Source organism: Nycticebus coucang, chromosome 6, assembly GCF_027406575.1.
Source record: "Nycticebus coucang isolate mNycCou1 chromosome 6, mNycCou1.pri, whole genome shotgun sequence".
In the NCBI taxonomy this organism is placed as follows: domain Eukaryota; kingdom Metazoa; phylum Chordata; class Mammalia; order Primates; family Lorisidae; genus Nycticebus; species Nycticebus coucang.
The window spans coordinates 80,964,351-80,986,087 of record NC_069785.1 but is presented as its reverse complement, the minus strand read 5'-3'; the positions used below and the strand labels follow the sequence as shown (position 1 = coordinate 80,986,087).

The following is a 21,737-nucleotide window of genomic DNA, read 5'->3' as shown; positions in this document are numbered from 1 at the left end:
AGGGGCACAATGTGCTGGTTTCATATACAATCTGAAATATTCTCATCAAACTGTTCAATGTAGCCTTCATGGCATTTTCTTAGTTATTGTATGTAGACATTTGTATTCTGTATTTAGTAGGTTTCGCCTGTACCCATTCTAAGATGCACCGTAGGTGTGGCCCTACACATTACCCTCCCTCTACCCTGACTTCCTCCCTCACTTACCCTCCCTTGGCCCTTTCCCCATATTCTTGTGCTATAGTTGGGTTATAGCTTCATAGTAGGGCTGAGTACATTGGATACTTTTTCTTCCATTCCTGAGATACTTTGCTAAGAAGAATATGTTCCAGCTCCAACCATGTAAGCATGAAAGAGGTAAAGTCTCCATCTTTCTTTAAGGCTGCATAATATTCCATGGGCTTGTCATAATTTTTGATGAACTCAATATTCATTGTTCATATTGTTATCACTGTAAGTATTCTTCAAAGTAAATGAGCCAGTGGTTGCATCTCATTTCTCGTATACTTTTGTATTTTTCCTGTAATTGATGGATTGTCTTCTTTTGTTTGCTTAGTTTTCTATGTCTTTCTCAATAATTTATCTCCAAATTCTCCAAAAGAACTAAATTCCTCCTGCTATAAGTGGGTAATCTGTCCATTAATTTCTTCTGCATTCGGGAATGACTACACTATGGCTTGCACACCCTAGAAGAATCTCTGTTCTCTCTCCTGTGTTGGAGACTTTCCTAGTTCCATGGTTTTCTAGTTTTTGTTTACTCTAGTTTTATAGAGCGTATCTTCCAACAAAGGGTGCCTGGGAAATAAATTTTTGAGAAACTGCATGATTAATTGATAGCTTACCTGTGTATGAATTTCTAGGTTGAAAATCATTTTCATTTTTTTTTTTTTTTTTTTTTTTTTATAAGATAAGGTCTACTCTTTAGCCAAGGCTGGAGTACAGCCTCATGATAGCTCACTGCAACTCAATTCCTGGGTTCAGTGGATACTTCTGCCTCAGCCTCCCAAGGCACGGATCACTAGGCCTGGCTAATTTTTCTATTTTTAGTAGAAACAGGGTCTTGCTATTTTTCAAGCTGGTCTCAAACTCCTGGTGGCCTCAAGCAGTTCTCCCAGCTTAGCCTCCCAAAGTGCTAAGATTGTTAACTGCTCCCCAGCCTTCATTTGGAATTTTGAAGGCATTGTTCTACCTTCTGACACTCCTCTTAAGAAGTATCAGGCTATCCTGAATTGTAATCTTTGTTTCTGGTTACCTTTTTGCCTTCTCCCTCCCTGTAGACATTTATATTTTAGCTTTCTGTCACTCCTTTACCAGTTATCATCCATGCACTTTGCTTTTTCCAAAATTTGTGTTGGCTTTGCCTAGCCATCTGTTTTTTTTCTAACAGGTTTATAACCTTTGTATTTCTTTATTGTTATCTTACTAGGTTTCGGGGGGGAGTAGAAATAATTTCTGTTGTTTACCATGTTTAACTAGAAATCTGACAAAATGCTTTTTATGAAGATACTTTAAACAAAAAATATTCCTGAGATTATTTTTCCAGAATAAAAAGCCAAATAAAAAGGTTAATCTTGGGTATTAACTTTTGTGGTAATATATTCCTCCCCATCATCTCCAAATGCTCTGTAAAAAAAATTTTCCCTGGAAATTTTTCTTCATTCGGCGGGCTTTATTATATTTGTAATTGAGGTAGGATGAATACTAATATCTGTTAAGTGTCTTCTTTTTTGGTGTTTCTGTTTTAAGCTGCTAAGTTTTATTTAATTTTTTTTTAATTAATATGAGGGCACATACTATTAGATTACATTGTGTTGGTTAGGAAAAGTCTGGCTTGTATTTGAGTCCTTGATGCAAGCGGTATGTCATATACTCCTACATTGTACTGTTAGCTTACTAAACCCTCCTCCTCCCTCCGGAGTCTGCCCTTCTTGAATTTGAGTTTTCCTTTCCTGTGGGCCTGTATTTGTTCATCTGCCAGTCTCAAATTAGTATTAAGGACCTGGAATGCTTGTTTTTCCATTCTTGAGATACTTTACTAAGGAGAATGTTCTTCACTCCATCCAAGTAAATACAAAAGTCGTAAAGTCTTAGTATACTCTATTTCTCATAATTTGTTTGAGAATTTGAGAGTTTTACATTGTACGCGACAGATGAGATGAGAAACATGGTATTCACATCTTGGTTAGGTAGCTAGCATTCCTGTTTAAAATGAGAACACGTACAAACTTACTCTCTTTCTTAAGGTGGCACCTGTAGTAAATAGTAAATACAGGTTTTGATTCTACTATTTCTGTTTCTGTATCCCACCCCCCACTTTATGTTTTTTAGACAAAGTATCACTCTGTCACCCAGGCTGGAATTCAGTGGTACAATCATAGCTCACTGCAACCTCGAACTCCTAGGTTCAAGCAGTCCTCTTGCCTCAGCATCTTGAGTAGCTAGGTCTACAGGAAAATGCCATCGCACTCACATTTTTTAATTTTTTGTAGAGTCAGGGTCTTGCTATGTTCTCCAGGCTGGTCTTGAACTCCTGCCCTCAAATAGTCTTCTAGGATTACAGGCCTGAGCCCTAGTGCCCGGCTGTTTTTCCTCTTTACTTACAACTATATTTATGTTTTCCTTAATTTACGTGTGTAAAGATTTTCAAATGTGAAACTAGGCAGATGCATTAAAAGTGAACCCTAATGTAAATTGTGGGCTTTGGGTCATTGTGATGTGTCTATCAGTTGTAATAAACATACCACTCTGGTGGGGAATGTTGATAATGGGGGAGGCTGTGCATTTGCAGGGATAGGAAGTATATGGAAAATCCATGTAACCCTCCTTTTAATTTTGCTATGAACCTACTCTATAAGCACTCTACAGAAAATAAAGCCTTAAAAAAAAAAAAAAGCCATCACACCTTCTCAAAGGAGCCTTCACTGACTTCATCTAAGGGGAGTTACCTTCTATACTGAACCCTACTCACTTCCTTCATAGCACATGCTACTGTTTCTAAATACTTATTTCATTTACTTGTTTATGGTCTGAATTTTCTAGTAGCCACCAGCTTCATAAGAGTGAGACCATGTCTGATTTGTTCTCCTAGTGTTGGAACATCCCAAAAAGTCAAAAAATATATACACACATTTTTTATAACATATATGATAGATAACAATATATATTTTTATAACATATATATGTTTTGAGACAGAGTCACACCTAGAGTGCTATGGTGTCATAGCTCAGAGTAACCTCAGGCTCTTGGGCTCAAGAGATCTTCTCACCTCAGCCTCCCAAAAAGCTGGGTCTACAGGCATCTGCCACAATACCCAGCTAGTGTTTCTATTTTTAGTAGAGACAACGTCTTGTTCTTGCTCAGGGAGGTCTTGCTGTTGCTCAGGCTGTGCTTAAACTCCTGAGCTGAGGCAATCCACCCATCTTGGCCTCACAGAGTACTAAGATTATAGGTGTGAACCATTATGTCCAGCCTATAAATATTTTCTTAGTGGAAAAAGAAAAATAGGGAGAGAATGTATAATAATCCTCTGTCATCAATAAGTTGTCAATATTTTGCCAATGTTTCAAATATTCCACCATTTTTTAACCTTTAAATATTCTTCAGTGGATACATCTAATATAGTAATATAAAAGAACTTTTAAAAAAATCACAGTGGCTCATGCCTATAATCCTAGCAGTCTGGGAGGCCCAAGTGGAAAGATCCCTGGAAGTCAAGAGTTTGAGACCAGCTTAAGCAAGGGTGAGACCCCATTTCTACTGAAAATTAGAAAAAATTAATAGGGCATCTTGGTGCATGCCTCACCTGTAGTCCCAGCTATTCGGGCTGAGATAGGATGATCACTTGAGCCCAGAGTGTGAGGATGCAGTGAGCTATGATGACACCACTATACTCTTAACTGGGGCAACAGAGTGAGACTCTATATCCAAAAAAAAAAAAAAAATCATAGTGTCATTATTACACCCAACAAAATTACGTAATTAATATCTAAAATTGAGTCCATATTCTGATTTCTCTGGTTATCTCAAATATATTTTTACACTTGTACAAGTTCAGGCAGTATCCAAATAGAGTCAACACACAGCATTTGGTTATCCTCTCAAGACTCTTAATTTGAAATAGTCCTCTTCTTTCCCTTTTCAATGCCATTTTTATGTTGAAGAAAACAGGTTCTTTATTCTTATAGAGTGTACCATATTCTGGATTTGGCTGATGACTTCTTTGTGATTTCATTTTATTGTTCCACTATCCTTCCTATTTCCTGTTAACTGGAAGTTAGAGCTAGAAGTTTGATTAGATTCAGATTTATTTATGTGTTTATTTTTGCAAGAACCCTTTCTGGTTGGTATATGTATTTTTTGTTTCATCAGTAAGCAGGTAATATCTTTAAGGTCTCACTTTTGGTGATGCTGAGTGAGCATAAGTGTAATCATTTTGACCTATTCCTTATGAGTTCCCCATTTACATCTTAACCTAATCTTTTTTTCTTTTTTTTTTTTTTGTAGAGACAGAGTCTCACTTTATCGCCCTTGGTAGAGTGCTGTGGCATCACACAGCTCACAACTCCTGGGCTTAGGTGATTCTCTTGCCTTAGCCTCCCAAGTAGCTGGGACTACAGGTGCTTGCCACAACACCCAGCTATTTTTTTTTTGTTGCAGTTTGGCCAGGGCCAGGTTTGAACCTGCCACCTTTGGTATATGGGGCCAGCGCCCTACTCACTGAGTCACAGGCACCGCCCTTAAGCTAATCATTTTAGCATTCATATATGATCATTATCTGGATCCATTATTTCATTAAGGATTATACATTGATGATTTTTTAAATTATATAATTTTTTCTACATTTATTAGATGTACTTCTTCTATAACAAAGAACTTTCCCTTAACTAAGTAGAACCTCTGTAAGTTGACCATCCAAGGGACTGTAACAAACTAGTCAACATACAGAGGTGGTCAACATAAGAACTGGGCCTGTTGTACTGATATGTACATGTGTCTGTTAAGGAAGTGGTCAGCTATGGAAGTTCCATTGTATTTGGTTACTTAAAGTCAGGAAAGGCATTGTTTTTTTTTTGTTTTTTTATTTTGGCCAGGGCTAGGTTTGAACCTGCCATCTCTGGCATATGGGACCTGCGCCCTACTCCTTGAGCCATAGGCGCCGCCCAGGAAAGGCATTGTTAATGATTTATTCCTCCCTCCCCCTTATTTGTCATTTTTCAGAGTTGTTTCCCTAGCAACTACCATTGGTGATCGATAAAGGTTTTTATTGAGTCATTATGAACTAAGGGCTGTTTATATTTTGGGCATATTTCAGTCAATTTCGTCATTATTCATTTTGATGCTCAAATTGATCTGTTAGTATCCCTATTAGTCTTTGATAACTTCTTTGGTTTCTGAAATAAGATGTTGGAGGCTCATTTCTTCTCCAGACAGAATCGACCATTTCGCCAAGAAATTGTTTTCTTTTAATTTGTAGGATGTTTTTTGTTTTTGTAGTTGTTTGTTTGCTTTAATGGGAAATAATATGTAGAGACAGCAAGCTGAATTGCTTAGGGGTTCATTACTATTAGGATGTCATACTTCTAGGCATTTTCCATGGACAGAGCTAAGAAATCAGTATGTTTTAGAAAGAAAAAAATAAACCATGAGTTCATGCTTATGTTTCTAATTGAAATGTAATGGGTTTGGGTTTTTTTTTTTTTTTTTGGAGACAGAGTTTCACTTTGCCACCCTCAGTAGAGTGCAGTGGCATCCTAGCGCACAGCAACCTCAAACTCTTGGGCTCAAGTGATTCTCTTGCTTCAGCTTCCCAAGTAGCTGGGACTACAGGTGTCTGTCATAACACCCGGCTACTTTTTAGAGATGGAGTCTCGCTTTTGCTCAGGCTGGCCTCGAACTCCTGAGCTCATGCAATCCATCTGCCTTGGCCTCCCAGAGTATTAGGATTACAGATGTGAGCCTGCCCCCAGCCCCTGTAATGATTTTTTAAAATGTAGCCACTCTAATTTTTTTTTTCCAGGTTTTTAAAGTAACTTTGATTTTTTTATAAGTTAATATGTGCACTATAGGAACTGAAAAACATAAGAACAGAGAACAGTCATCCACAATCATTAGCCGTTTAACATGTCCTTCTAGGTTCTGTGTGTATGTATATACAACATGCAATTTTATGTAAGAAGGATTCATCCAATATGTATTATGGTTTTTGTACATTATGAATATTTACTGGTAAATATACCAATATGAGTATTTTGGTATCATATCAAAATACCAATGTGAGTATTTTGGTAACCAAGAAAACACTGCACCAACTCAGTCTGTTAGAAAAAAATGTAATCCTGCCTTTCTTGGGGACAAAAATTTCATAGAAGACAAAAATGGCAACAGGCTTCTAGATAAAAGTCTTGGCAGTGTTGTTTAAAATACTGCATTCCCTTAATGCTCAACTTAAAAATGAGACATAAAGCAATAGAGTACACTAAGTACACTTAGTATTACACTAAGTATAATTTTATCTTAGAGAATTTATTAACAGATTGACACTTTTAAAATATTAGCAAGTTTTGTTTCCATTAAATTACTTAATGTAATTTTCTCCTATGGTAGAGCTAAAAGGAGATGCACATACCTCAGTGGCTATCATCAAGATGTAAATACGTACACATCTACATACATCTCTCCCTTTATCCTTCCTCTGCCCATTTACTGCCATCCTAATGAACAGATCCTGATACATACTGCTCAGAGGTGGTCCAACAATTTTCTGTCCAAGATGTACCTTTCTATCAGTTATAACGAGGTATTGCAAATTGGCTAATTCACTACCTCTGCTTTTTATCATACCTCGGGACATCTATAAAACTTAGATGTTACAAAATAAGGAATGAACTTTGACCACAATAAACACAGATATTTCACAAAAATGCATATGCAGACCTATGGTTATCCTGTATGTTAAAGGATAAACATACATCTTCTAAATAAGGGGATACTACTAGCAAAGAGCCCTACCATTCACGCTTCCTCTTCTCCTTCCATTGTTCCAATAACTAATTACAAGACTTTGTCTAGCTCCAAGAGGTGAATTAACAGAGGTCATTCCCAGAAAACAGTCCTTCCTACAAACTAACAAAAGAACATTTATAAAAGGATTATTTTACTACTTATACTTTTTTTTTTTTGAGACAGAGTCTCACTCTGTTGCTCAGGCTAGAGTGCCATGTTGTCAACCTAGCACACAGCAACCTCAAACTCTTAATAGTCCCAAACACTCAGCACAGCACTTGGTAATTTTTTTTTTTTTTTTTTTTTTTTTGCAGTTTTTGGCTGGGGCTGGGTTTGAACCCACCACCTCTGGCATATGGGGCCAGGGCCCTACTCCTTTGAGCCACAGGCCCCACCCCAACTTGGCTAGTTGTTGTTGTTGTTTTTTGTTTTTTTTTTTTTCTAATTTTTTTAGAGATGGAATCTTGCTGTTGTTGAGGCTGGTCTGAAACTCCTGAGTTCAAGGGATCTTCAAGCCTTCTCCCAGAGTACTAGGATTAGAGGTGTGAGCCACCTCACCGAGCCTGCTACCTCTACTTTTAACATACTTTGGGCATTAAGAATTGTTTATCCTTTAACATAAAGTGGTATTACCTAAAGTGCACATAGAGGATAATGGTTAGACAGTCTGAACTAATGAAACCCAGGGGCACAGAACCCTTTTCTCTGCATACTTCCTCTCCACCCTACACAGTGAACAGTCAGCATATTTCTCCAAGACTTCAAGTTTAACAATTTCAAAAGCATGATTCCCAAAATGCAGCCCCTCCTATGAAATAACAACAACAAAAAAAAAAATACTTAAGGAATATTACTTTAGCCCTCATTAACTATTCTGATTTTATACTTATATATTATTATTCTTGAAAACCCTGGTTTCTAGCCATAGTAACAAAAGTACTTATTTGCTTTCTTCTTCTTGTACATGCAGCATTTTCAAAATAACAGTACTGATGACTGACTGTACTTTACTTTCTTTGTGATTCTGTGCGTGAGGGGCTGCATTTTGGGAATGTTGCTTTTGGAATTGCTAAACTTGAAGTCTTGGAGAAATATGCTGACTGTTCACTGTGTAGGGTGGAGGAGGAAGTATGCAGAGAAAAGGGTTCTGTGCCCCTGAGTTTCATCAGTTCAGACTGTCTAACCATTATCCTCTATGTGCACATTATGAAAGGATGTCTCCATTATTGTATTTAATTCTGATATTCTGTGCTTTTCAATATTTCTGTGTATTTTCTGAATGTAGCAAGTATTTATTTGTCATTATCAGGTTATAGTCTGGATATTCCCAAATTAATGCAGCTCTTGTGGAAAGGGTTTTATTTCTTCCATGGCCTTGGACTCATATATAGGAAAGTTGATGTTACAAAAAACCTGGCATTAACACGAATGGTGGTGGCACCTGTAGCTCAAGCGGCGAAGGCGCCAGCCACATACACCAAAGCTGGCGGGTTCAAATCCATCCTGGGCCTGCCAAACAACAATGACAACTACAACCAAAGAATAGCCAGGCGTTGTGGCAGGCGCCTGTAGTCCCAGCTACTTGGGAGGCTGAGGCAAGAAAATCACTTAAGCCCAGGAGTTTGAGACACCATGGCACTGTGACACCATGGCACTCTACCCAGGACAATAGCTTGAGGCTCTGTCTCAAAAAAAAAAAAAAAAAACACACACACACACAAATGATTCCAGTTCATGTTTGTTAGACTAAAAAGTGAATTTTTTAAATTAAGATAACAGTTTTTGTGTCTACTACTTTTTACTGTTGTCCCTTATTATAGTGATATTTTCTTTTTAATTAGATGTTCTGCCTTACTCGATACGGGTCCTATTGGAAGCTGCTGTACGAAATTGTGATAACTTTTTAATGAAAAAGGAAGATGTTATGAACATTTTAGACTGGAAAACCAAACAAAGCAATGTTGAAGTGCCCTTTTTCCCTGCCCGTGTTGTTCTTCAAGATTTTACGTAAGTAATATTTTTATTTTTTGTGAATTAATTTTCCGAGTATTTTCTTTTTTTAATTCAAACTCCCTGATGGATGGATGGCTCTTTTGTTTTTAATTTTGAAGGTTAGTTTATAATTTTTAAAAATTGGCCTTTCTAAACTAAAGCAGTTCATTAAAAATTAGACACCTGTTCCTTAAACTATTTATTCAAAAAGTGTTTTGCTTAACTGCCTGCTTGTGGTCATTTATAGCCAATAGGTTTCTCAGTAGGTTTTTCTTACTGTGTCCAAAATTTGATTTCTTGGTTGTCCACCTATTTCTTTTTTGGTGGGGGAGAGAGATTATTACTGTTATTCATAATAACAGCCAACATTGTCGATTTACAATGTGCCCTGGCTCTAATTTTAATCAGCTGCTTGACCCTAGCCATGGTACTTAACTTGTGCCTTGGTTTCCTTATGTATAAAATGGTACCAGCCTTACAGTCATGACGGTGAAAAGCATTCACATATGTGGTGTCTTTATAACGGTGCCTAAAATATTGCTAGCAGTGTTGGTTATCATTTGTTTGCATATTGTTTATTCACTGACAGATACCTTACTGAAACTATAGAGACAGAGGGGTCAAATAATTTGCCTAAGGTCACACAGCTGGAAATGGTAAAGCCAGAACTCTGTCCAGGTAGTCTGGCACCAACGTTGTTCTCTTAACTAATGTGTCATTCTTCTTAAGTTTATGCAAGGCACTAGTCTTATGGTCAGTCATCCTTCCAAAGAAATTCCATACTAAGCCCATTTCCAGAGAAAGAACTTGAGGCACAGAAAGATGCATGACATGCCTAAGGTTCTCAGCTAAGATCTGTGTTAGGGAAGCAAATTCATCTCCCCATTCCATGGCCCGAACCATGTCACCTCACTTATTTCTTTCCAAGTCTTCTTTATCACAACAAATGGTACCACAGACTCCCATTTGTTTAGGCCCCAAATCTAGGAGTTAGCCTTGATTCTTTTTCCTTAAACACCCAATAAGTTTACCATCTCTACCACTGTCATCCTGGTTCTAGGCCCATTTTCTCTTACCAGGACTATATAACTGCTTTCGTTACTTTCTTTTTTTTTCTTTCTTTTTCTTTTCTTCTTCTTCTTCTTTTTTTTTTTTTCTTTTGAGACAGAGTCTTACTTTGTCACCCTCAGTAGAGTGCTGTGGCATCATAGCTCACAGCAACCTCAAACTCTTGGATTCAAATAATTCGTTTGCCTCAGCCTCCCTAATAACTGGTACTACAGGTACCTGCCATAGCACCCAGCTATTTTTAGAGACAGGGTCTCACTCTTGCTCAGGCTGGTCTTAAACTCCTGAGCTCAGATGATCACCTGCCTCGGCCTCACAGAGTGCTGGACTACAATAGTTTCTTAACTGGTATCCTTACTTTCACATTTAGAGTCACTAGTCTCTTCTTCGTACAGTAGGAGGAGTGACTTAGTTAAAAATGCTTAATCAGATCATATTCATTATTCCATGTGCCATTTGGCTTCCATTACACTTAAGAATAAAATCCAGTCTTTACAGTAGCCTGAAAGACTTTGTCTGATCTGAGTGTACAGACAAAGTGTACAGTGTACAGTGTACACTTATTTACTGGAAGTGTTAACCTTGAGCTGAGTTTAGAAGGAAGTGTAGGAGTTGGCTAGAATATCCCCTTTCCCCACCTACCCATGCAAGTCCGGTTTGTGTGCCACTGCTCTGTGTACTCCCTATATGCCACTATTATAGTACTGATGATACTATTCTGCAAACTTTATCTTCCCTACAAATTCTTTGAGAACCAGAGCTATGTCTTATTTGGCCTTGTACAATTGGTGTCTAGCACATTGCAAGCATTTGGTAAATGCTTATTATATAGTTGCCTGGATGTGTGAGTGGATGAATGTAAAATGTCAAGGCTACTTACGGATGGCTTTGGGATAACAAAAGGCACTAGGGGAAAAGGACTAGAACTAGGGAAGGGGGCATCAAGAAATATAAGACAGAAGAATATAGATAATTCCTTCAAATTCCTTATGCCTCCAAAAATCATCTCTAGTTTGATTTTGGTACATCCACCCCAATCACTCAAGCTGTCAAATAATATTTAATGTTAATTCTCATTAAACCAAGATGCAGGGCGGCTCAGTGAGTAGGGAACCGACCCCATATACCAAGGGTGGCAGGTCCGCACCCTGCCACGGCCAAACTGCAACAAAAAATAGCCAGGTGTTTTGGCAGGCACCTGTAGTCCCAGCTACTCGGGAGGCTGAGACAAGAGAATCACCTAAGCCCAGGTGTTGGAGGTTACTGTGAGCTGTGACGCCATTGCACTCTACCAAGGGTGACAGCTTGAGACTTGTCTAAAAAAAAAATAAATAAACCAAGATGCACCTAATTTTGTGTAATATAAGTACACTATTAAAGATGAATGAATATAAACCAAAAGGGATAATTTTGGAATATAAAGATGAATGCATGTTAATTATTTATTAAGCATATATAAGAATACTTAGAACTATAATTTTGATTATTCTTTATTTTTAGTGGAATACCGGCATTGGTGGATTTTGCTGCTATGAGAGAGGCAGTGAAAACTCTTGGAGGTGACCCTAAGAAAGTCCATCCTGCCTGTCCAGCCGATCTTACAGTTGACCATTCTTTACAAATTGACTTCAGTAAATGGTACTTCAATACAGATATTTATAGCCATCCAAGTTAACTGGTAACTAACCCACTGGAAGTGTATATAAAGGAATAGAGATAATTAATGCCAGAAACTGGTAACCAACCCACTGGAAGTATAAAAGGAAAAGGAGTAAAGATAATTAACACCAGAGTAAAGTGTGCGATATTTAGCATTTAGTATAGAAAAGGAAAGTGTGCGATATTTAGTATTTAGCATAGAAAAGGAAAAACGAGTGCAAGTTTATGAATTAGTGACTTTTTGTGTACTTGGTCTAAGTTTAAAGTTATTTTCATCAGTTTGTACATTTCTACTGCCATTTTATGTATAAGCTTAGAGCGTACTTTCTGGAGTGAAACATTTGTTTTTCGTTTTTTTTGGGCTTTTTTTTTTCCAATTTATTTATTTTTTTATTAAATCATGCTGTGTACATTTACATCAATAAAACTTTGTTTTTATTCTAAAAAAAAATAAAGAAAGATGGAGACTTTACCTCTTTCATATATACATGGATGGAGCTGGAACATATTCTTCTTAGTAAAGTATCTCAAGAATGGAAGAAAAAGTACACAATGTACTCAGCCCTACTATGGAGTGAACATTTGAACTCACTTTTTTTGTTTTGTTTTTAACAACTTATTTACCTTTCACAGAAAATGATGTGAGCCATGAATGTCTTCAACTAATGGTGACTGAAAACACTGAGCTCACTAAAGCTGTTTTCCTAACATTGAAATAAGTTTTTTTTATTTATAAGGCCCTTTTGACTAAGATCATACTAGAGAAGATATATTTGCACCAGCTTTCATTTTTACATTTCTTGGAGTAGCAGAAAGATTACAATTCATTGTAACTCATGATAGATTTTGCCCTCTAGTTTAAACTGTAGCTCTGACCTTCTAAGTTGTTAGGTGGTGGGGGAGTCTGTTTAAAAGTTATTAAAAGTCTTGTTAAAAGTTATTTTAATTGGTATAGAGTATATGAAAATGATTTTATGAGACATTTAGGGTTATGTTTTCTTCTCTGTAAGTGTTAATTACCTGTTTCTATTTTTCGTAATATAAGATTTGCTTTTGAAACTTGAATTAAATGATACATTTGTCTTTGAACATCATTTAGTTACTTCCAGATAGCATTACTAGTGTACGTTTCTTTTTTCTGAAGAGCTGGATTTCTGTCCATTTTAAATGGCTTTATTTTGTTTCTTTTTTGGAATGATAGTGCAATACAGAATGCGCCAAATCCTGGAGGTGGTGACCTGCAGAAAGCAGGAAAGCTCTCTCCACTTAAAGTACAGCCTAAGAAGCTCCCCTGCAGAGGCCAGACTACCTGCCGAGGATCATGTGATGCTGGAGAACTAGGCCGGAACTCAGGAACATTTTCTTCGCAGATTGAGAATACACCCATCCTGTGTCCTTTTCATTTGCAACCAGTGCCTGAGTATGAAATTGTTTTGTTAATATTTATTAGTGCCAGGTTGTTTTTCAGTTAAGGAAATCATGTTTTTCTCCTTCCCACCCAATTCCTATTACATTGTCTTCATACTTATGTATTAGATTGCATTTTTATATCTATTTTTCTATTTTACTGAAAGCGGCAAATTTAATTAGTATGATGGTATGAAAATACTGTTCTCTAATTCTGTTCTTTAGGAAGCAAACCTTAAGATTTATCTGTAAATATATTTCATTTTTATGACTAATGAGGCAGAAAAATGGGCTCTCATTTTAAATTATGTATTTTTTATTAGTGCATTTGTACCCTTTGTGTGTGTCATTTATATTTCTTTTGTGAATTTTCTACATATATTTTTGATATTTTTTTCCTACTGCATAAAGACTACTATGTTAAGGATGTAATTATTATTAAATCTAATAAGCCCTTTTAAATAAGTGATTTCCTATATGGTACTATGGAAAGTAGTAAACATACCTAAAAGAAGAATTTTATTCTTAGGATTTAGCTAGATTTCCCAATAAGTAATTTTTTCAGAATAAGAAAAGGAGTTTGGTGTCTTGAAATTTTGCATGCTATAAAGTTTCCAGAGTCTTATTTTTATAAGAGTTATGTTTATCCTACTGTTAATAGACTTTTTTTAATTTAGTAAAAAATGACTTATACTTTACAGTTAAAAAATTCAACACATTAAGATTTAGAATAGCTAAGAATAATACCTTCTCTTATTATGTTAAGTGCTAAATAATGCATTGTTCCCTTTGTCTCTGAACTAGATTTTTCTAGTTCTAAAATTTGAGGCTGAGTATTTTCATAAAGCCTCAGGTTATAGTGACTTCATCATGTGCTCTTCCTTTCTAAGACCTTAATATGGTCCTTTCTTTATAATTGGCAGAGTGTTGAAGTACTTAGTAGCTTATTTTTTTATTGCTAAAAATCCAATCTTGTGTAACATTTCCCTTCAATTTTGACTCTAAATTACAAAATATTAAGATAGATTATATTGTAGTCCCTGGCTGTATGAAAACAGTAACTCTTTTATGTTTTTTAGTACATCAGTAAAGTATTGATTATAGATGGAAACAAGAAATTGAGGGGTTAAAAGGTGAGAGGATAACATTTGGCACTTGAAATTACTGCCTAATTTGAAGTCAGGTTTTTTTTTATTACCTCATGTAATAAATGTATTTATAATAAGTGTTATGGAAAGGTACAATAATTATAGTGGCTCTAGAAAGCTGTGTTACCTGAGGTCCTGAGAAAGCTTCAAAAGATCACTGAGCCATGAATTATTAAAGCGATTTGTTTAAAAAAAAAAAAAAAAGTTGACCTGGAGGTCATGTATAATTTAAGGTATGCTGACATTCCAGTTGCCACTTAATTACCAGCTGGCAGGTGAAATAAACAACTTAAAGCTCTTTGAAATAATTTTTTAAAAATATTTTTTAGATGAAAAGTTTTTAAAATTGGTACTATTTACTGCTTAGAGGTGAGTTGTTTTTGTCTCTTAAATAATTCATGTAAAATATATTTATAATCCACATAAAGTACACTGTTACTTATACATAAAATAGAGCCTTTGATTTGGGGCAAAATGAAAAGGGTGGTGCCTGTGGCTCAAAGGAGTAGGGCGCCAGCCCCATATGCTGGAGGTGGTGGGTTCAAACCCAGCCCCACCCCAAAACTGCAAAAAGTAAATAAATAAATAAATAAAAGATTTTTGCTGGGAACTTTGTTTAAACTGTAGAATGATGTTGAGATGTTGTCCATCAATACTTCCCTTGTTTAACTGACTCAAGAGCCAAATAGAGAGAAATATACATGCTTATTGTTGAATAAGCTACTGCCCTCCTTTCTTGCATTGGAAAACCCAACAAAGCTTAGCATTTATTTTTATTATGATTTAAGTACAATTTTATATGCTAGTGTGGGCATTACTTTCTTATGCTGTATAAAATAATAACTCCTTTCTATAGCTTTCTAATATATTATTTAAAGCAGAACTTGTTGGCAAAGAAATAATCCTGAGAAGTCTAATAAATTGTTCCTCCTAGGATTTTAATGTGCCTGTATATATATATACACATACAAATGATGACTTAGAAAGAAACAAGGCAAGTCTTTTTTTGTAATACATATATTAAATGCCAGCCCTTCTTTCTTTTAGACCTGAAACAGTGTTAAAAAATCAAGAAGTAGAATTTGGCAGAAATCGAGAGAGGCTTCAGTTTTTCAAGGTATAAATGATTCAGGGGAATTTTTGTATTGGAATTTATAAAATGTTGATACAACTTTCATATCTTTGGTAGTATTTAAAGGCTTTATAGTAGTAGAACCTTTTTGTTTCTTCAAATAAAGTCTTATTGGAAACTGCTGTGTATAAAGAAAGATGAAAACAAAACAGTGGCCCTAGTTTGTTGGACTTTGTTATGGCTTTTTTTTTTTTTTTTTGGAGACAGAGCCTCACTTTGTCACCCTCGGTAGAGTGCTATGATGTCATAGCTCACAGTAACCTCAAACTCTTGGGCTCAAGCAATTCTCTCACCTCAGTCTCCCAAGTAGCTGGAACTATAGGCACCTACCGCAGTGCCTGGCTGTTTTTAAAGACAGGGTCTTGCTCTGGCTCAGGCTGGTCTTGAACCCCTGAACTCAGGCAATACACCTGCACAGCCTCCCAGAGGGCAAGGATTACAGGTGTGAGCCATGGCGCCCAGCCCACAGTGGCTCTAATTTAAGAGAGTTTAGAGGGAGACCCTGTACATTGGGTCTGCCTTCCTTCCCACCCTGAGAATCCTTGGGACACAGTTGAATGCTATTGTTTATCTGGACAATTTGAACATTTTTATTTGACCTAACTTTGTTTCAGTCATCTACAAAACAAGTATGTTTAGGTTTGGTATCTGTATATTTGTGTTTAAGTATGTGATGTGAACTTTGAATTTACCATATTGAACATTGTTTTAGATATTTTTAGTGTCAATATTCCTTTATAGCTTTTAAGTGTCAATATTCCTTTATAGCTTGTGAGCACAAATCCATAGAATGTACTAACATTTGTATTTCTTAAAATTTAAACAAAATGCAGTGGAGTTCAAGAGTTTTTAAGAATGTAGCTGTAATCCCTCCTGGAACTGGAATGGCTCATCAAGTAAACTTAGAATATTTATCAAGAGTGGTTTTTGAAGAAGAGGACCTTCTTTTTCCAGACAGTGTAGTTGGCACAGATTCACATATAACCATGGTCAATGGTTTGGGAATTCTGGGATGGGGTAAGTAAATGACCAAATATATTTAATTTCTTTTGGGGTGAGGATATCAAGAGCATTATAAAAGATCACAAGTAGTGGGTCTTTATGGCCTCCCTGAGGCTCCATTTTTTTCATTTATTATAGCAACAACAACAAAATCTTAACTCAAGGGTTTGTGAGCAGTGTGGTAAAAGAGGATTTATCAATAGGAATTTGCACAGTGCCCAGCACAGCACTACCATTTATGAAGTCATTGAGTGATGTTATGTCTACAAAGGTTATTTCTTTGTTTAAAGTTCTCATGAGTCTTCTCTTGGCCTTTATGAATTCAAATTCCTTAGCATTTTATACGTTCCTTTGCCTTTTATAGCATGAAGCCCCTTTGTACACGGTCCCCACCCATCTTAGAGACTAACCATTTATTTACCTGAGTGGGCTGTGCTCTTTTGTACCTTGCAGCTTTGTGTAGGCTATTCCTTCTGGCAGAATCCACTCCACTGATCATCATTTTTATTATTGAAATGAGGTTACTGTTAACTCTTTAAGACTAACCTCAGGTATCTTCTAAAAGCCTTAATTTCACTGAGTTAAATGTACCCCCTCCCCCATCTTGGTACTTAACCCCTTTACTGGGGGTTATATATATTCATGGGGGGGTCTTTTTTATTAAATTGAGCTCCTTGAAGTTGACAGGAACTAGGCTCTATTCATACCTTGAGCATAGTACAGTGCCTATCATAATAAATATTCACTAAATGTTTACTGAATTCAATATAAAGGTAAAATATCCATTTTTTTCAACCATGCAAGTGGAGTCATCATTTTGAGAAGGCTTGGGTTCAGTGTCCACATTAATAGCAGTGTAACAACTCTGTACGGCACTATGTAAGATAAGCTTGTGAAACATCTAGAGATGCAGATATATAGAGATAGCTAAAATTATCTTTAAATACACTGTGCTAATATACTTGTCTTTATTACTTTAGGGGTCGGAGGCATTGAAACAGAAGCAGTTATGCTTGGTCTACCAGTTTCTCTTACTTTACCGGAAGTGGTTGGATGTGAGTTAATTGGGACATCAAATGCCTTCGTTACATCCATAGATGTTGTTCTTGGCGTTACAAAGGTAAGTTAAAGTTGTGGTAGCTGTGTGACTTCTAAGTGAAGGAGTCCTGTGAAAACAAGGATTTGGGTTCCTCACTGCATCCTCAGGTCTCTGATGTTGTCATCGTAGTTATAATAATAACAGCAAACATAACAACTACTTTGTACTAGTAAGTATAAAAAATTTTGTTTTGTCATTGTTCACTTGACATAAGCAGCTCATTTATTCCTCATAACAAGCCTATGAGACAGGTACTATTTATTACTGTCCTCATTTTAAATCTGAGAAAATTGAGACACAGGTTTAATGATGTACCTAAAGGTCATTGGATTGAATAGTAATCAGGTTCTTGAGTCCAAACTTTTAAACATTATGTGTTATTAATGCCTTGTTGCCTCAAAAAATATGTGTAGTCTAAATGAACTAAAAAAATCATATTGGGCAAAGGTTGATTCTGTCTACTTTTGTTGAATTATTTGCCTGTTAATTAGAAATGTGATGTGTCAGGTTTTTCTATTACTCTTTTAACATTTCTTTGAAGTATTAAAAAGAAACCTTTTCGGGCGGGCGCCTGTGACTCAGTGGGTAGGGCGCTGGCCCCATATACCAAGGGTGACTGGTTCTAACCCAGCCCCAGCCAGCTAAAACAGCAGTGGCAACTGCAACAAAAATAGCTGGGCGTTGTGGCGAGCGCCTGTAGTCCCAGGTTCTCGGGAGGCTGAGGCAAGAGAATCACCCTAGTCCAAGAGCTGGAGGTTGCTGTGAGCTGTGACGCTGTGGCACTCTACTGAGGGCGACAAAAAAAGAAAAGAAACCTTTTCTCTTAATTTATATTGGCTACATGCCTTTAATACATCAACTGAGCTTTTTTTTGCAGTTTTTGGCCAGGGCTGAGTTTGAACCCACCACCTCTGGCATATGGGGCTGGCGCCCTACTCCTTTGAGCCACAGGCACTGCCCCATCGACTGAGCTTTTTGATGACCATATTAATATGTATGCTCAAGGGTTTCCTAGTGAACAATGATTTGTAACTCTGCATCCCAAATTTCTGGTTTTCTCTAACTTTATTTTAATGATTAAGTCCCATTTTATTCATTGTAAGTACCTGGAAAGTGTTCCTTCCACATATAATCCCAATTTGGATTCCAGCATCTCAGCATTTTTTGTTAGATTATTGGTCTAAAGTCTTTCAGAAAACTACAGGGTAAGAAAATGATAATGCCTCCCTCAGCATTTGGGATTGATCCTTCTTCCCTAAATAGAAAAAAAGAATTGACATCTTAAAGAAATGATTGATTCAGTATATGGTACCAAAAGATCAAGAAGTTGGGAATTGCAGGATTATTCCTAAAAGAAAAGGAATATCCCATTCTGTTTTTAGAGAAATCAGTTCTCCAACATCCTGAAATTATTGCTGCTTTTTAGACTTCTCTTGTGTTTTTCTGTAGCAACATTACTGTCTATGTTTTTGACATATTAGTTCATTGTTACACAAAAATTATGTATGCTTGCGTTTATTGAATATGTTATTGCTTTTTTTTTTTGTTGTTCTGTTCATGATCTTTATAGGGGGAATCAATCGTGTTATCTTCCAAAATGTAAATTTTGTGGTACCTTCTTAATTTGATGAAAATAGCATTTGGCTTGGTGTATCTAATCTGTATTTCTCTCATCTTAAAAAAAAATAACAATTCAGATTGTATATGAAACCAGCACATTGTACCCCTTGATTGCACTAATGTACACAGCTATGATTTAACAGTAAAAATAAAGAAAGCTTAAGAAGATAAGTAAGAAGGTAAATAAATAAATAAATAAAAATTTTTTAAACTCTCAAAAAAATATATAATCATAAATACAAAGAAATGTCTTTATGTAAGGTTTGAGTTTCTGGATCCATAAAAAAGAATTTAGATTTAAATAGTCCCTAGCACCTCTAAAATGTTAGGACTTAATATTATTCCTAGGGTTGAGTGTAATACCATTCTTATTCATCTCCCTAGATACTTTGCTTGTACCAACCTGAGACTATTTTTCAAGTTAGAAAAGATGAGTAATGATTTGGGTTACTTGATAGTAACAAAGAAAAATTATTGTAAAAAGAAATTAAGTGTGAGATAATGTGTTAAAAATTCTACTGAAATGGAATTTACCTATAATTATTAATAATGTAAATATTTGAATCAGTAGTTACAATTTGAAAAATTTTTATAGCCAGTATTAATTTTTATTTAAATATGTAATTTCATCAATATATTAGTATTTTATAAATCTAACATGCCACCATTGTTTAAAAACACCACTATCGGGCGGCGCCTGTGGCTCAGTCGGTATGGCGCCGGCCCCATATACCGAGGGTGGCGGGTTCAAACCCGGCCCCGGCCTAACTGCAACCAAAAAATAGCCGGGCGTTGTGGCGGGCGCCTGTAGTCCCAGATGCTCGGGAGGCTGAGGCAAGAGAATCACTTAAGCCCAGGAGTTGGAGGTTGCTGTGAGCTGTGTGAGGCCACGGCACTCTACCGAGGGCCATAAAGTGAAACCCTGTCTCTACAAAAAAAAAAAAAAAAAAACACCACTATCAGCTAAGTACACACACCATTGAGTCTAAATATCCTAATTTCAGAGAGATTAAAGTATGACTCAGCCATCTTGAGCTGTCAGGTCCTTGTCTGTCTGTCTTTATTAATTTTTTTATTGTTGTTGTGGTTTCTTTTCTTTCTTTCTTTTTCTTTTCTTCCTTCCTTTTTCTTTCATTCAAGAGACAGGGTCTCACTCTGTTGTACAGAGTAGAGTGCAGTGCTACCGTCATGGATCACTGAAGCCTCAAATTCCTGGGCTCAAGCAGTCCTTCTGCCTCAGCCTTCAGAGTACATGGGACTGCCAGCACAAACCATCATACCCAGCCAGGCCCTGATTCAGTGGCATTGGACCACACTTCTATTGATTATTTATCTGAGAATACCTACAAACCCAGAACAAGTTGATGTTTCATCACTAGTATTGGTTAAAAATTAGATGTAGTTTTCAGGAAATCCATACTAATCTTACCATTGCTGATTTTGTTGTTTCTATATATCTCTTTATATAGCACCTCAGGCAAGTAGGAGTGGCTGGAAAGTTTGTTGAGTTTTTTGGAAATGGAGTTTCACAATTATCTATAGTTGATCGAACTACAATAGCAAACATGTGTCCAGAGTATGGTGCTATCCTCAGCTTTTTCCCTGTTGACAATGTGACATTAAAACATTTAGAACATACAGGTAAGAAAAAGATCTTTAGAATAAATGTGTTACATTTCCATTGTGTCTGCCTAACTACATTTTATCTGCCTAACTACATTTTATAATAAATTCTATCTTACATGCAGATACGTGTTATCTGTGAAATTGTCTTATTTATAAACAGTGGCTCTCCACTGTATCAGATGTCTTTGAAGAGTGTTATCTTCTCAAACCCTAGTTCCATGTTGACCCAACAGCGATTTAAAGCAATTATTCAGACCACTGATCCTCACTTTTTCCCCCATAATGATGGCCACCTCCACTCTTTCTTAGTGATCAGAGGTTGCAATTTAATGCAAGTCAGCCTTGAGCATGTTCACAACTGCTCCCTTCTACATCCAGGAGTAGAGGAGCCGTCAGATGAAAGGACTTAGAATCAGTGTTCTATCTAAAGAACAAGAAGCACATAATTTTGCAAAAAGCAGCAAAAGGCTACAGGTTGCAAATCTTACAAAAATTGAAAGTACTAGGGATGAGAAAGGGGGGGTCACTGTGTTCTCACTTAATGAGCACAGTGTAAGGGTATATGGCACACCTCTTGGGTGCAGGACACAACTACAATAGGGACTCTGCCTAACAAATGGAAACATTGTAACTTAATTGTACCCTTATATTAATCTGAAATAAATGAAATAGTGCCTGCAAAACTAGAATGCATTGATATTTCGTAAGGCCAATATTCTTTAAAAAGTATGATCTCTCTTTAATTTTGTGAAGTGACCATTGCTGAGTTACTTAGGTCTAATCATAGATACTGTGAGGGGATATATTCAAGTATTTTTCACTTGGAGGCAGATTATTATAAGTCAGTGAATCAGATGGCAAAATGGATAACTGGTCATGTGGAACCCTGGAGAGGAATGGTCCCCATAAAATGCAAAACTTCCGGATTTTTGTTGGTAGAACATTCAAGAGAGAAATGGCTAGAGATAACTCATTCCTTGAG

At 36.5% G+C, this 21,737-nt stretch overlaps 1 protein-coding gene across 1 annotated transcript in view; it reads left to right on the top strand.

The window, feature by feature from the left end:
• IREB2 (iron responsive element binding protein 2) overlaps positions 1-21,737 on the top strand; it is a 59,444-nt gene that overhangs the window by 13,922 nt on the left and 23,785 nt on the right. The window contains exons 3-9 of the mRNA XM_053594184.1: positions 8,844-9,009; positions 11,563-11,700; positions 12,923-13,141; positions 15,324-15,393; positions 16,242-16,425; positions 17,391-17,530; positions 20,599-20,770. Coding sequence (XP_053450159.1) covers positions 8,844-9,009; positions 11,563-11,700; positions 12,923-13,141; positions 15,324-15,393; positions 16,242-16,425; positions 17,391-17,530; positions 20,599-20,770 — 1,089 coding nt within the window. The remainder of the gene's footprint in view (positions 1-8,843; positions 9,010-11,562; positions 11,701-12,922; positions 13,142-15,323; positions 15,394-16,241; positions 16,426-17,390; positions 17,531-20,598; positions 20,771-21,737) is intronic.